Here is a 12,373-nt window from a genome sequence, read left to right as displayed (position 1 = left end):
TACTTTGTTTTCCTGCTGAAGAGCCGGTGGAGGTTGGGAGAAAACCCGGGGGAGTTAGAGACCAAATAAAGGCACTTTCTCCTCAGGTCTGAGCCAGGCTGAATTTTGGAGCTTTGGAGCATGCACTACCCATCCCCGTCCCCCTAGCCCCCACGTGCCGCAGCTGTGGCTCAGACTCACGTTGCGGGCGGCGTCCCGGTCGGCTCCGCGCAACAGCATCACCCTCACCACCTCGCTGTGGCCCATCTGCGACGCGATCCACAGTGGTGCCGTCCCGTCCTGCCGGGGAGGCGAGACGCTTGCTCCCACCCAGTAGCTGCCGAGCAGCACGGCAGTGCCCACAAACAGCACCCCCACCCCCAACACAAGAGGACGGAGATGTTAACCCATTTACACAGACAGGCACTTGGCAGTGCCTGGAACACCCGGAATGCGTGATTGCCAACTTCGGGGTTTGGGCTTATAATACAGCCATTTTATGGCAGAATCTTTTAGCCCATAGGAGGGTGAGGGACGTCACGGAACACGCTGTGGAAGAGCGCTGGGTGGCTCACCAGGGCAGAACCGAATCTGACAAACCCAGGAAGGAGAGGCCAGCATGTGTTTATTTTCCCCGGATTCTCTCAGTTTGTTTGCTTTGCTGGTGGGTTCACACAACACACCCTGCTTAGTGGGGGCCCTCGTTTCCACAGGAGAAAGCAGTTTTCTTGGAAGTGATGTGAGAGGGCCAGAGAACTAAAGACATTTCTCCCACTCCTCTATTCTAGTGTCTAGAATCCCCCACAGACAGCCATTTTTAGGGACTTCAGTTTCATGCAGGTTGTGACATGATTTCTTCTGGGAGGGAATGCCTACTAGCAAGTTAGAGCAGGATGACATTTTTGGTAATATTTCCCGAGTATTGTGCCCCCAAAGAGCCTGTTTATGTGAGCACTGGGCCATGATGTGGAGAGGTATTGCTCCAGAGAAGAAAAGGTGAACCATCCAAGGGAGGGAGAACGATTTGATAGGAGGATTTCCTGTTTTCCAGAAGGGAAAACAGAAAACCTCTCTCGTGCTGGAAGGAAGCTCTAGAGACAGAGTGGGGGAGAAGGAGGTCAGATGTGAGTGTCCGTGTTTTCCTCCTGGCTTGAATCTGGGTTAGGTAAACACCCAGATAAAGTATGGTGAATTCCATCTGGAAAAGGATTTTCTCCCGTTCTCGGGATGAAACCCAGGGAAACTGCAGGCCTCTTAGAGAAACTCAGCTCCTGGCTGGTGCCTGAGAGAGAGAACAGAAATGGGTGAGGGAGTCTGGGCCAATGGGCCCAAGACATCTGCCAGGATCCCTGATCCCCATCAGTGAGGCATCTGTGCACCCAGGAGTTCCTGTCTGCCTGTGGGAAAGTGGAAGTGCTGGGTAAACAGTGGTCGGGGAAGATAAGGCCATAGAAGATCGTGATTTCAGGATGACAGGCCAACAAGGTACCAGTGCAGAATACTCACAGACAGTCACAGACCAGTCACAGACAGGAAAGGCTGGACAAAACGGCACAAGGACCAGACATGAGTGTCCCCACCCCACCTTAACGCCAGGGTGATAGCCTGACCTCTGAGGACTTAGGCCACTTTGGAGGGAAGGGCAAGGAGGAGGGCCGAGGGACCAGAACTCACTAAACATAGGCTCTGATGTAATGAAGGCAATACGGTCCCAGGGGACTGTTTTGGTCAGATTAAGACTGAATTACTCAACAGAGGGAAATGGGGCTGAAGAGCCAGATGACTCAGTTAGAGAACATATAGCTTCATTTTCTGCTGCAGTATATAATTTCAACTCCATTCTACTAGCTACAGCAGGCACAGGATTCTTGTCCATTGCTGTCCAGGCAAAGGGATAGAGGACAAAGAGACCTGAGTGGGGTGGTAGGTGATGTCAAATTAGGAACCTGGAAGGATCGAGGAGTGCTGAGGGGTGGTAGGAAGACACTGGTACTTTGTCTTGGAAGAGATGGGAAAGAGGTGCTGAATGAGACAGGGTGGAAGAAGGATGAACACCGAGAGCCGCTTCAAGCTTTTACAAGGTCTCGGTAGGAATATTCTTGAATCTGAAGATCATTACTAGCAATAGAAATAATACCTTACTTTGTATTTTTGTTTTACAAAGGATGTCTACATTCATTAGTTAATTTGACTCTCCCAATTTAGAATCATTCATTCCTTCATTCACTCAACCAACCAGCAATTATTAAGTATCTTCTAAGTCTCTGGCAGAATACTAAAGAAGACATGGTCTCTGGTCTCAAGTCTCAAAGGAAATTAGTCTAGTGGAGATGGGACATGGAAATTTCAAGATGATTATAGTGCTATAGTAAAGTATGGACAAAAGTGCCCAAGATGAGTCAGGAGAGGCACCTGCTTACTGTGTAGAGGTTATGGGGTCAGTTGGGGTGATATCTGGGCTGAGCCTTAAAGGAAGACTAGGATTTTGCTAGGTGCAGGGGAAGGGGGAGGACATTCCATGTAGAAGGAAGAGCATTTACAGTCACAGGGGCTTGGACAGGTGTGGTTGATTCAAGCAGAGTTTGGTTCAAGCGGTGTGCGCTGGAATGGGAGGGGGCAGGAGAGGGAGGCAAAGCGCCGGAAACTCTTGTCCCTCCTTGCCTGCTGTGGGCTCACTTGTTCTTTGTCACTATCTCCACCAGAGGGCATGCAAGGAAAGGCAGCCAGCCGCAAAGAGGCCCACTGGTGACTTGTTCAATGTGCCTTCCAAGGGCTTGCCTGTTAGTAAAATGATCTTAATTGTTACTAACATGCGGAAAAATGTTGAGAGGTGGTATATTGGGAAAAAATATTAATAGCATCAATTCATAAGAGTCACACCAACACTGAACTTTTATCACTTAAATTGCAATAGTCACGGTAGGTGGAAAAAGAAGCCACCACTTCCGGGTTAGGAGACCTTAGGCAAATCACCCTGAGCCTCTGTTCTCGTCTGCAAAAATGTAGCCTCCCAGAGATACTCATGGAAACATGCAGGAAGGTGCTGAGCACAGGATCGGGTAGCGCATGCTTAGAAAATACACAGAATCTGCGTATTTATCATGAAAACAATGAAGCGCCTGAAAAAGCACATGAAAAACAATAATCCCCTTAATTTGTACTTTTGTTTATAAAACACTCCACATTCTTTATTTGATTCTCTCAGTTTTCCTGTGAGATAACTGATTGAACAGGTGAGAATGGTAAAATGAGATTTGTGGTTAAACCCGGGAAATTGAATGTGAGTTGGAGCATTACTGTCAAATCAAAGCATTTATTAGTTGATTATCTAGTTTGTGGAGAAAGGTTTTCACTTCTTTCTGTACACCTCAGATCCTGTTTTCTCTTATTTTTTCCTACTATTCTCATGGTCAGAGTCTTCGTTATAAAGATGACTTCACAATGAAATGACAGAAATTAAGTCAACTTGGCTCCTTTTTGTTGAGTTTTGAGAGAACTGGAGTAGGAAAAACATTTAAAAATTTATGTTTTTGAATACTTCCTGACAAAAATATAGAGTTTTAAAATATGTTGAATCAAATAAATCACAGTGAAATAAATCACAGGAAGTCAGGACGTCTCTGGTACCTTTTTAAGAAAAGGAAATAGGACACTCAGCTTGAAGAACATGAGATTCACAGGGTTATGACAGCTGTCATTTACTATTTGTGTGCAAACCAAGCAGAAAAGGATTTAGACCAAATTGCATACCAAGTGGCATAAAGAGGGCTGATGGGTAAAAGTTACTTGAGATTTTAGCTCAGTGTAAGACAGAGGTGGTGGTGAGGGCTGGTTAAAGGCTCAATAGTAGTAATGAGTCCCCATGACTGGAGGGGTTCAACAGTGGCTGATTACCACTCAGCAGGATTGTTAAGAGAGGATTCCTGTATCTGATAGATGATTACACAGGTGACTTGCACAGTTCCTTGTGACTGGGTTATCCCCTCCCTCCATCTGAGATGATATTTTCAAGTATCCTCTTATAACATTTTTATAGATAGATCACAGCATGAGATGGCACATATGACATCTTTTGTTTTAGAAACTAAATGTTGGTCATTTTAGTTAGGGTCCTAAAGATTATTTAGCAAATGAATTAAAATTATTTCGTCCATGGGAATGAATATATTTCGTAGCACTAGCTTTTTGCTTCTGCTTCTTCTAGTCCTCACATTTAGGCTACTTCCATCTATAGATTCAAGCCAGACACAAAGTCTTGGGGACCAAGCAGGAGTCCCTGCTTGGTGTCTCCAGGCTGGAAAATAGGTCTGTAAAAGATGATACCAGATGTCTGTCTTGCCCAGCCTGAGCCCATTCCCCCCATCCACAGGTGCTCATACCAAGGGTGGGCAGGCCAGCCAGTCCACTGTGGTCCACCATGTAAAGCCCAGTGGCAACCATGACATCGCTATCCCAAGAGCTGGGCAGTTTGACCTATAAACTTAGGGACTATATGCAAGATGAGCAGGCAGAGGATGCTAGGAAAAAAAGGAGTAGGAAGAGAGAAAGAGAGGCAAGAGGGGACTTTGAGATGACAGAGACTACAAGGCTCACGAGAGAAAGGGCGCAACCCTGACTTCTGACGGGTTTCTATTCCAGTGAGGCCTGGATGAAATAGAAATCATAACAGCAAAGGCATCATAATTATCTTCGTTTAACAGATGAAAAAGCAAAACAAAATCCTGGACTACATCAAAATAAAAAGCTTATGTACAGCAAAAGAAATAATCAACAAAACTAAAAGACAACCTACTAAGTGTGAGAAGATATTTGCAAATAACATACCTAATAAAGGGTTAATATCCAAAATATATAAAGAACTGATGCAACACAACACCCAAAAAAACAAATAATCCAGTTTAAAAGTGGGCAAAAGACATGAACAGACATTTCTCCAAAGAAGGACTACAGATGGCCAACAGACTCACAGAAAGATGTTCAAGATCATTTGTCATCAAGGAAATAACAAACCAAAACCACAATGAGATAACACCTCACACCTGTCAGAATGGCTAAAATCAACAACACAAGAAACAACAGGTGTTGGTAAGGATGTGGAGAAAAAAGAACTCTCGGGGCACCTGGGTGGCTCAGTGGGTTAAAGCCTCTGCCTTCGGCTCAGGTCATGATCTCAGGGTCCTGGGATTGAGCCCCCCATCAGGCTCTCTGCTCAGCAGTGAGCCTGCTTCCCCTCTCTCTCTGCCTGCCTCTCTGCCTACTTGTGATCTCTGTCTGTCAAATAAATAATAAATAAAATTAAAAAAAAAAAAAGAACTCTCACACTGTTCAGTGGTGGGAATGCAAACTAGTACAGCCAAGGTGGAAAACAGTATGGAGTTTCCTTAAAAAATTAAAAATAGAATTACTATATGATCCAGTAATTCCACTTCTGGGTATTTACCCAAAGAATATGAAAACACTAACTTGAAAAGATATAGGCACCTCTGTTTACTGCAGCATTACTTACAATAGCCAAGATATGGAAGCAGTTCAAATGTCCATCGATAGAGGAATAGAGGAATGGATAAGGAAGATGTGGTGTGTGTGTGTGTGTGTGTGTGTGTGTGTGTGTGTATACATACATACATACATCTACATACATATATATGTATGTACACACACATATGTGTATATATATGTATATATTACTGAGCCATAAAAGAGAATGAAACCCTACCATTTGCAACAACATGGATAAACCTAGCAGGTATAATGCTAAGTGCAATAAATCAGTCAGAGAAAGACAAATACCATATGATTCACTCATATATGGAATTTAAGAAACAAAACAAATGAACAAAGGATAAAAAAAGAAATGCAAGCTAAGAAACAGACTGTTAATTATAGAGAACACACCGATGCTTACCAGAGGGGGTGAGGGGGAAATGAGTGATATAGGTGAGGGGATTAAGAGTATACTTATTGTGTTGAGGGGCGCCTGGGTGGCTCAGTGGTTAAAGCCGCTGCCTTCGGCTCAGGTCATGATCCCAGCGTCCTGGGATCGAGCCCCGCATCGGGCTCTCTGCTCGGCAGGGAGCCTGCTTCCTCCCTTCTCTCTCTGCCTGCCTCTCTGCCTACTTGTGATCTGTCTGTCGGATAAATAAATAAAAAATCTTAAAAAAAAAAAAAAAAAGAGTATACTTATTGTGTTGAGTACTGAGCAATGTATAGAACTGTTGAATCAGTCTGTTATATGCCTGAAACTAATACAACACTGAACGTTAACTGTACTAGAATTAAAATAATAAAGGAAACCCAAAGAACCCCTGAAAGTCAGGAAATGTAAGTGACTTGCTCAAGGTCATGCATTCAATAAGCAAAATGGACTGTGTTTCATTTCCTTAAGTTATCCATATCCCCATAACTCACAAGCTATTCTCCACCCAGCAGAGTGGGTGTGGCTCCCTAGCTGGCTTTTACAGTTGTCCTGGAACTGGTGCCCAGGCCCTACATGTGAGCCTTGTTCTAGTTTGCAGCCACTCATCACTATGTCTTCAGCCTTCCAGGCCTCACTGGAGCTCTGCTCAAACCATGGGGTATCTTCTGGAGTCAATATACATTTTCAGAGTGCCTACCATGTGCAGAGGGCGTGCAAGAAGTGGGGCCTCCCTGTTGCTGTCTGCTTCCACCCCCAAGCCCTCAGGACACTGCAAAAATCCATTTGCCCCACTTTCTCCCATTGGCCACCACTGGGTTTGCCCCTCCAAGCTTGCAACCTGGGAGGACCAACACCATCCGTGCCCCAGCATCTCTGCATACAAGTACAAACCAAGGCTAGAGAAGACACTTTATGAGTGACCTTTCTCTCAGGCTTCAAAGAAATCCTGATTAGCACACTGAGAGTACAAGTTAGAGATGAGTGATGACGGGCCAGACTCAGCCCTGGGTAAACACTCAGACTTTTGCTCCACGAAAGCACTGTTTCATAAGGGAGATGAGTTGTGTTAGGAAAAGTACACTTCAAAGTATTTTGTTGATAGAAAAACAGACTAAACAGCCATCTTAGCTGGGATTAAAAAGGTCTGAGGTGTATCAACTCTACATGCTGTGGTCACATAGAAAGAACTGAAGATGAATTTTTAGCTTGACTATAGAGTACAATGATCTCAGTGACCTTGACCCTCTTTAGGATGAACAAGGGGGAAATATTTTACAAGTTTCAAATCAAGAGCTCAGTCTTTCCAAAGTCTGCTTACAACTTTGTGTTTTGGATTCCTTCTCACAAAAGCCCTAGAAAGGTTTTCAGTCAGTTCATCCATGACAGAGTTACAAGGAAAAGCCACTCCTACTACTGTTCAGATTCCCTGAAGCTCGGTCTGCGGAATAATTTCAGTGCAACTCCGTGAACATGCTGTCCCAGGGGTACCATAAAATGTTGGGACCCCGGAGAATGGCAAGGAAAGAAATCATAAATCCGATTTATCTAAAAACATTAAGAAATGAAATCGGGCAAACATCCTTGTCTTTGTTTTATAAATTCAAGAATTTTCTGATAGGGAGACTCCATGCGTCAGCTGAGATTTCAGAATACCACACTGGTTTCCGAATGCCTTTCTGATGTAACAGTCTAGCACTCACAGGCCATTTTAATGGAAACTTTTAGTTACACTTTTTTTTTTTTTTTAAAAGCTCCTCATAACTTGTGACAAAGTCATCCAGGACTACTATCCCTTTTGCCATATTTATGACCCTGCTTGTTTTGTAGGAAGGGAATTAAATATGCAGAGTTTACAGTTTCAAAGAAGACAGGACCTGGGCTAGTCTGACCCGGCTAGATAACCTTTCCTTATCAGCTCATGGCAGGTAATAAAAAAGTATGGCTTGAAGGTACAGGGGGGTTAATGTACCCTATAAAAAGGAAAAATTCCATTGTTTTTTTCCCTCCAAAGCTATATTTATTTTATAAAACACCCCTTTTCCCGAATAACAATTTTTTCAGAACTGGACTCATAATTCCAAACAATTGCACTGGATGCAGTCTTTGAAGGGCATGGCACTTGCACTTTGATCCGAGGGAGGGGTCCTCCAAACAGCTGGCCTAGGTCATCTTTGACCAGGTCATCTTCACCATGAGGAATGAAAGCAGGCGTGGGGGTGTGGCCAGTCCTGTACTGTTGGCTCACTCTTTAATTTCTTGGCTTCGGGGTCATCTTATGACTCAACTTAGATTTGAGTGGCCACCATCCGTGCACTATTTGAAATATAATCTTTTTTTTTTAAAGATTTTACTTATTTATTTGAGAGAGAGAGAGAGAGAGAAAAAGAGAGAGAGAGCTGAGAGGGGAGAGGTCAGCAGGAGAAGGAGACTCCCTGCCGAGCAGGGAGCCCAATGTGGGACTCGATTCCGGGACTCCAGGATCATGACCTGAGCCGAAGGCAGTCACTTAACCAACTGAGCCACCCAGGCACCCTGAAATATAATCTCTTATATCAACTTGTTTTTTTTTTTTTAAAGATTTTATTTATTTATTTGACAGACAGAGATCACAAGTAGGCAGAGAGGCAGGAAGAGAGAGGGGGAAGCAGGCTCCCCGCTGAGCAGAGAGCCAGATGAGGGGCTCGATCCCAGGACCCTGGGATCACGACCCGAGCCGAAGGCAGCGGCTTTAACCCACTGAGCCACCCAGGTGCCCCATCAACTTGTTTTTTTATGAATAGTACCCGAGGCAAATGGATAGTATGATTCACTTTACAAATAGATTTGTCAAAGTGACAGAGACTATTTCAGAAAGATGTACAGAAAGAGAAGGCTGATAACCTTGACAATCTTTCATTTCTAAATTCACGGTGGTACCCTCAATAATGGCCTCCAGATCAAACTTCTGCAATCAAAAAATGACCTTTGGCAAAATGAAGCATCTGATTCAAGAATCAATCAACACTTACAAAATAAGGAGGACCAACAAGAAAATATTAAGCTCCAATCCCCGAACATCAACTCTGGCAGGTATGGAAGTGCAACTTTTTCTAAGAGCCTCCTCTCCCAAGAGTATTCCTGGGTCCATCTAAATCTAAGACTATCTTTAAAACTCTAAAAGTTTAATCTTACATAGCAGTATTTGGCGTATGTTAAGTGCTTAAGAAATACTGATTGAGTTTTGAATAAAACAGTTATTTAAAAGGGGGAGCTTGAAGAGATTCTCGGGGTCATCCTGTCCAGCCTCCTAATTTTCAGATGAAGGAAGAGGAGTCGAGGGATGTTGATTCACTTGTTCCAAACCACACAGCTAGTTATTGGCAGAGCTGGATCTAGAATTCAGGATTCCTGACCTCAAACCCACTTTGCCCAAAGGCCCTTTGTCTTTTTAGGTTCCTATGCACTTGGACTTCTAAAGACTGAAGAAGCCTGGGTCCAAGAGCTCAGAACAACCTTCCCTATATTCCCTATAGGCATATGTTACATTACATAGCAGGTCACATTATTATGGGAATCTGCCTGGGTGTCATTTCCTGGGAAGAAATCAGCTTGACTTTTCCCTGAGAAAACTACCCTTAAAGTAATGTTACTTTAATCTGAAATGTATTGTTAAAAACAAATTAATTAGTGCAGAAACCATTCCTATATAAGAGAAGCTAATTTTAATGCCTTAGATTTGGATGGTTCTTTATCATTCATAAAGTGTGACCTACATTACCTGGTAGTTCTGTTCCTTTAGGTATCAACTGATTTGCTAGATGTTAGCTTGGTTTTAGTAAAGTCAGTCTCAATCGCGTTATAATTGGGAGAGAGGAAGGTGTAGAACCTACTAATGATTCCCAGTGGGCTGAGGGGCTCGTCTTCCGTGCCAGGGGTAAGAGATAAGACAGCGTATCCGCAGAAGGACTGGAGAGGGGCAAGGCTACCTGACTCACCTCTATTTACCTATGTCCCAGGCGAGTGCACTCTCATGACCTCAGTGCAGCCATAATTTATTTGAACAGGAGGCAGCCGAGTATGTACTTGACCTCAGACACCAAACATCCAAGTTTCAAAAACAGTAAATGGTGAAGTCAGCCCGGTATCACAGGCTTGCTGGTGAGCCCAAACAAAGGACAGGAGAAACCCTAATCCAAGATTAACTTCATCACTGAGGTGAAAGGTTTGAAGGATGCCCAGAGTTGACCAGTTATCTCAGAAGCTGCTGCAGGACTGCAGGCCCTCTCTGCCCCACGGCCTTGCCCACATGGACATTACCTGCCTTGGCTGGTTGACTTTTGCTCCTGAGGACAACAACAATCGAATCACATCCAAGTAGCCACCTTGGGCGGCGAGGAAGAGGGCAGTGGCTCCATCCTGAAAGATGTCAGAATGAAAGCATTCAAATCATCTTTCATGTTTATTTTAAAAGAAATTCAATTAAAAATACGTCAGTTTAATACAACTTTCCGCTTCTGTCCCCCACTTTGTTTTCATATTCACGGTTAGTGTTTTATTCTTTGAAGAATAGGTCTAAGAATAGGTCTTCACAAGAAGTCAGGTGGAAAGGTAATGTTTCAAGTAGACTTAAAAGGATAAGTTATAACAAACATAATGACTGTTCACTCCACACAATCTTGATCATGGGGCTTATCATCCACTCCCTCGGCAGCGGCATCCAGGCTGTCCAAATAGCTAGTCATCATTTTTCTCTCATCTGCACAGACTTCTCGTTAGCTGCCACCAGTTTTCGTTGTGGGATCTCAGGGTTATCCCCTTTTGATTAGTTTAACAAATATATACATTTAATACAGTTTTCCACTTCAATTCTTTGGTCAAGTAAGGGCTCAGTGTTAGTTTAAAGAACAAACACAAAATAAAGTCTATTAATCAAAAAACAATGAACAAGTCCCCCAAACCTGTATGGTATGTTTTCATGAATCAGAAATTAAAGTGTCCTTTTAATTATATCTTTCCTACCCCTTTCTCTTTTTTGCCCCTTTCTCCATATTCGCCCTCCAACATGCCATTTTTCTAAGCTTTGAAACAAAAGATGCTTCTAGAAAAACTGCCCTGGTGAACTCCATGAACTCGCTCCCCGACAGCCCAGAAGACACCAACAACATGTATAAAGAATGAAGAAGTCCTTCAGGAAAGCTCAAAGCAAGCGCTTGCTTCCAGTTTTCTTTAGTGTGTTTTCTTTTTAACTGAGTGTCTATGTCCTCTGGGCATTTCTTTCTTAAAGACCTGTCACTGGTAATGGCAGCGAACACAGCACTCGGCTCAGAGCATGCCTCCTCCCAAGAGGCTCACCTCCTGTAAGACAGCATTCACAGAGTGGGCCGAGCTTCATTATTTCTAGACCGCAGTGGAAAACCCGGGCACAATCTAGTGGAAAACACCTCGCTCACCCAGTTAATTACCACCCCTCCCATCAGGAACCTTAACCACAAGTTAGAATACAAAGTGCTTTTCCCTGCCAGTCCAGCCAGGTGGAGGGTGCTAGGTTTCTGGTGGGTGTCAGCTGAGCTGCCAGACTCCTCTTCAGGCAATCATTTAAAAATTACTCAGCCTGTATAGATCTTTAAGCAGATGTTTGATATGGGGATGAAATATTCAGCCGCTCCTTACTGTGTGGCCACAGAAAATCCACCGTGCTCTTCGCAGGCGTTAACTTGGACATTCCCTAAAATGCCTATCCAAGCATTACAGTTTTTACTGCACACGACACATTTCTGTTCCTAGAAGCTTTCAGGAGTCATCGACTGGGGATCCTCCATGTTCTGATTGTTTTTAGTGGAAACATTTGTATTTGGACAATTCGGGTGAGGGTGAATGTCTTAACATAAAATGGAAGTTTCGGTGCATGAAATTTCTTTTTTTTTTTAATATTTTATTTATTTAATTGAGAGAGAGAGAGAGAGAAAGAGCATGAGAGGGGAGAAGGTCAGAGGGAGAAGCAGACTCCCCACGGAGCTGGAAGCCGGATGCAGGACTTGATCCTGGGACTCCGGGATCATGACCTGAGCCGAAGGCAGTCGCCTAACCAACTGAGCCACCCAGGTGCCCCGGTGCATGAAATTTCTTGAGTCACTTCGTAACAGAGAATAATTTAGTACAGGAATGGGCTCTCCCCAAACTCTGCATTTCTAAGATTATTTGCCATTCTGGGGTGAGCCTTTTGGATGGAAACTTGTCTAACAAGCACAAATATGCCAGTCCATTTGGATTACTGATTAATGGTAATGGGATGAAAATCACAACTCATTTTCCTTTTCCAAAGACTTGGGTTCTTCCTGTTGAACTACACACACACACACACACACACACACACACAATCATTCATGCTCTCACATATACTTCATTATATGCAGCCAAAGAATTAGCCAAAGCTGTGGACCCATGTTCGTAGACTTGGCCGCCCATCAGAACCATCTGCTGCCCAGTTGTGTCCTCAGA

General features: G+C 43.8%; 1 protein-coding gene across 1 annotated transcript in view; it reads right to left on the bottom strand.

Moving 5' to 3' along the window:
• Positions 1-12,373, bottom strand: part of ANKRD29 (ankyrin repeat domain 29) — a 57,479-nt gene that overhangs the window by 11,375 nt on the left and 33,731 nt on the right. The window contains exons 6-7 of the mRNA XM_080821902.1: positions 10,193-10,291; positions 181-279 (exon numbers count right to left, since the gene is read on the bottom strand). Coding sequence (XP_080678028.1) covers positions 181-279; positions 10,193-10,291 — 198 coding nt within the window. The remainder of the gene's footprint in view (positions 1-180; positions 280-10,192; positions 10,292-12,373) is intronic.

This window comes from Martes martes, assembly GCF_963455335.1.
Source record: "Martes martes genome assembly, chromosome: 13".
Lineage (NCBI taxonomy): Eukaryota > Metazoa > Chordata > Mammalia > Carnivora > Mustelidae > Martes > Martes martes.
Note: the sequence above shows the minus strand (reverse complement) of the source record. Positions and strands in the feature narration are given on the sequence as shown.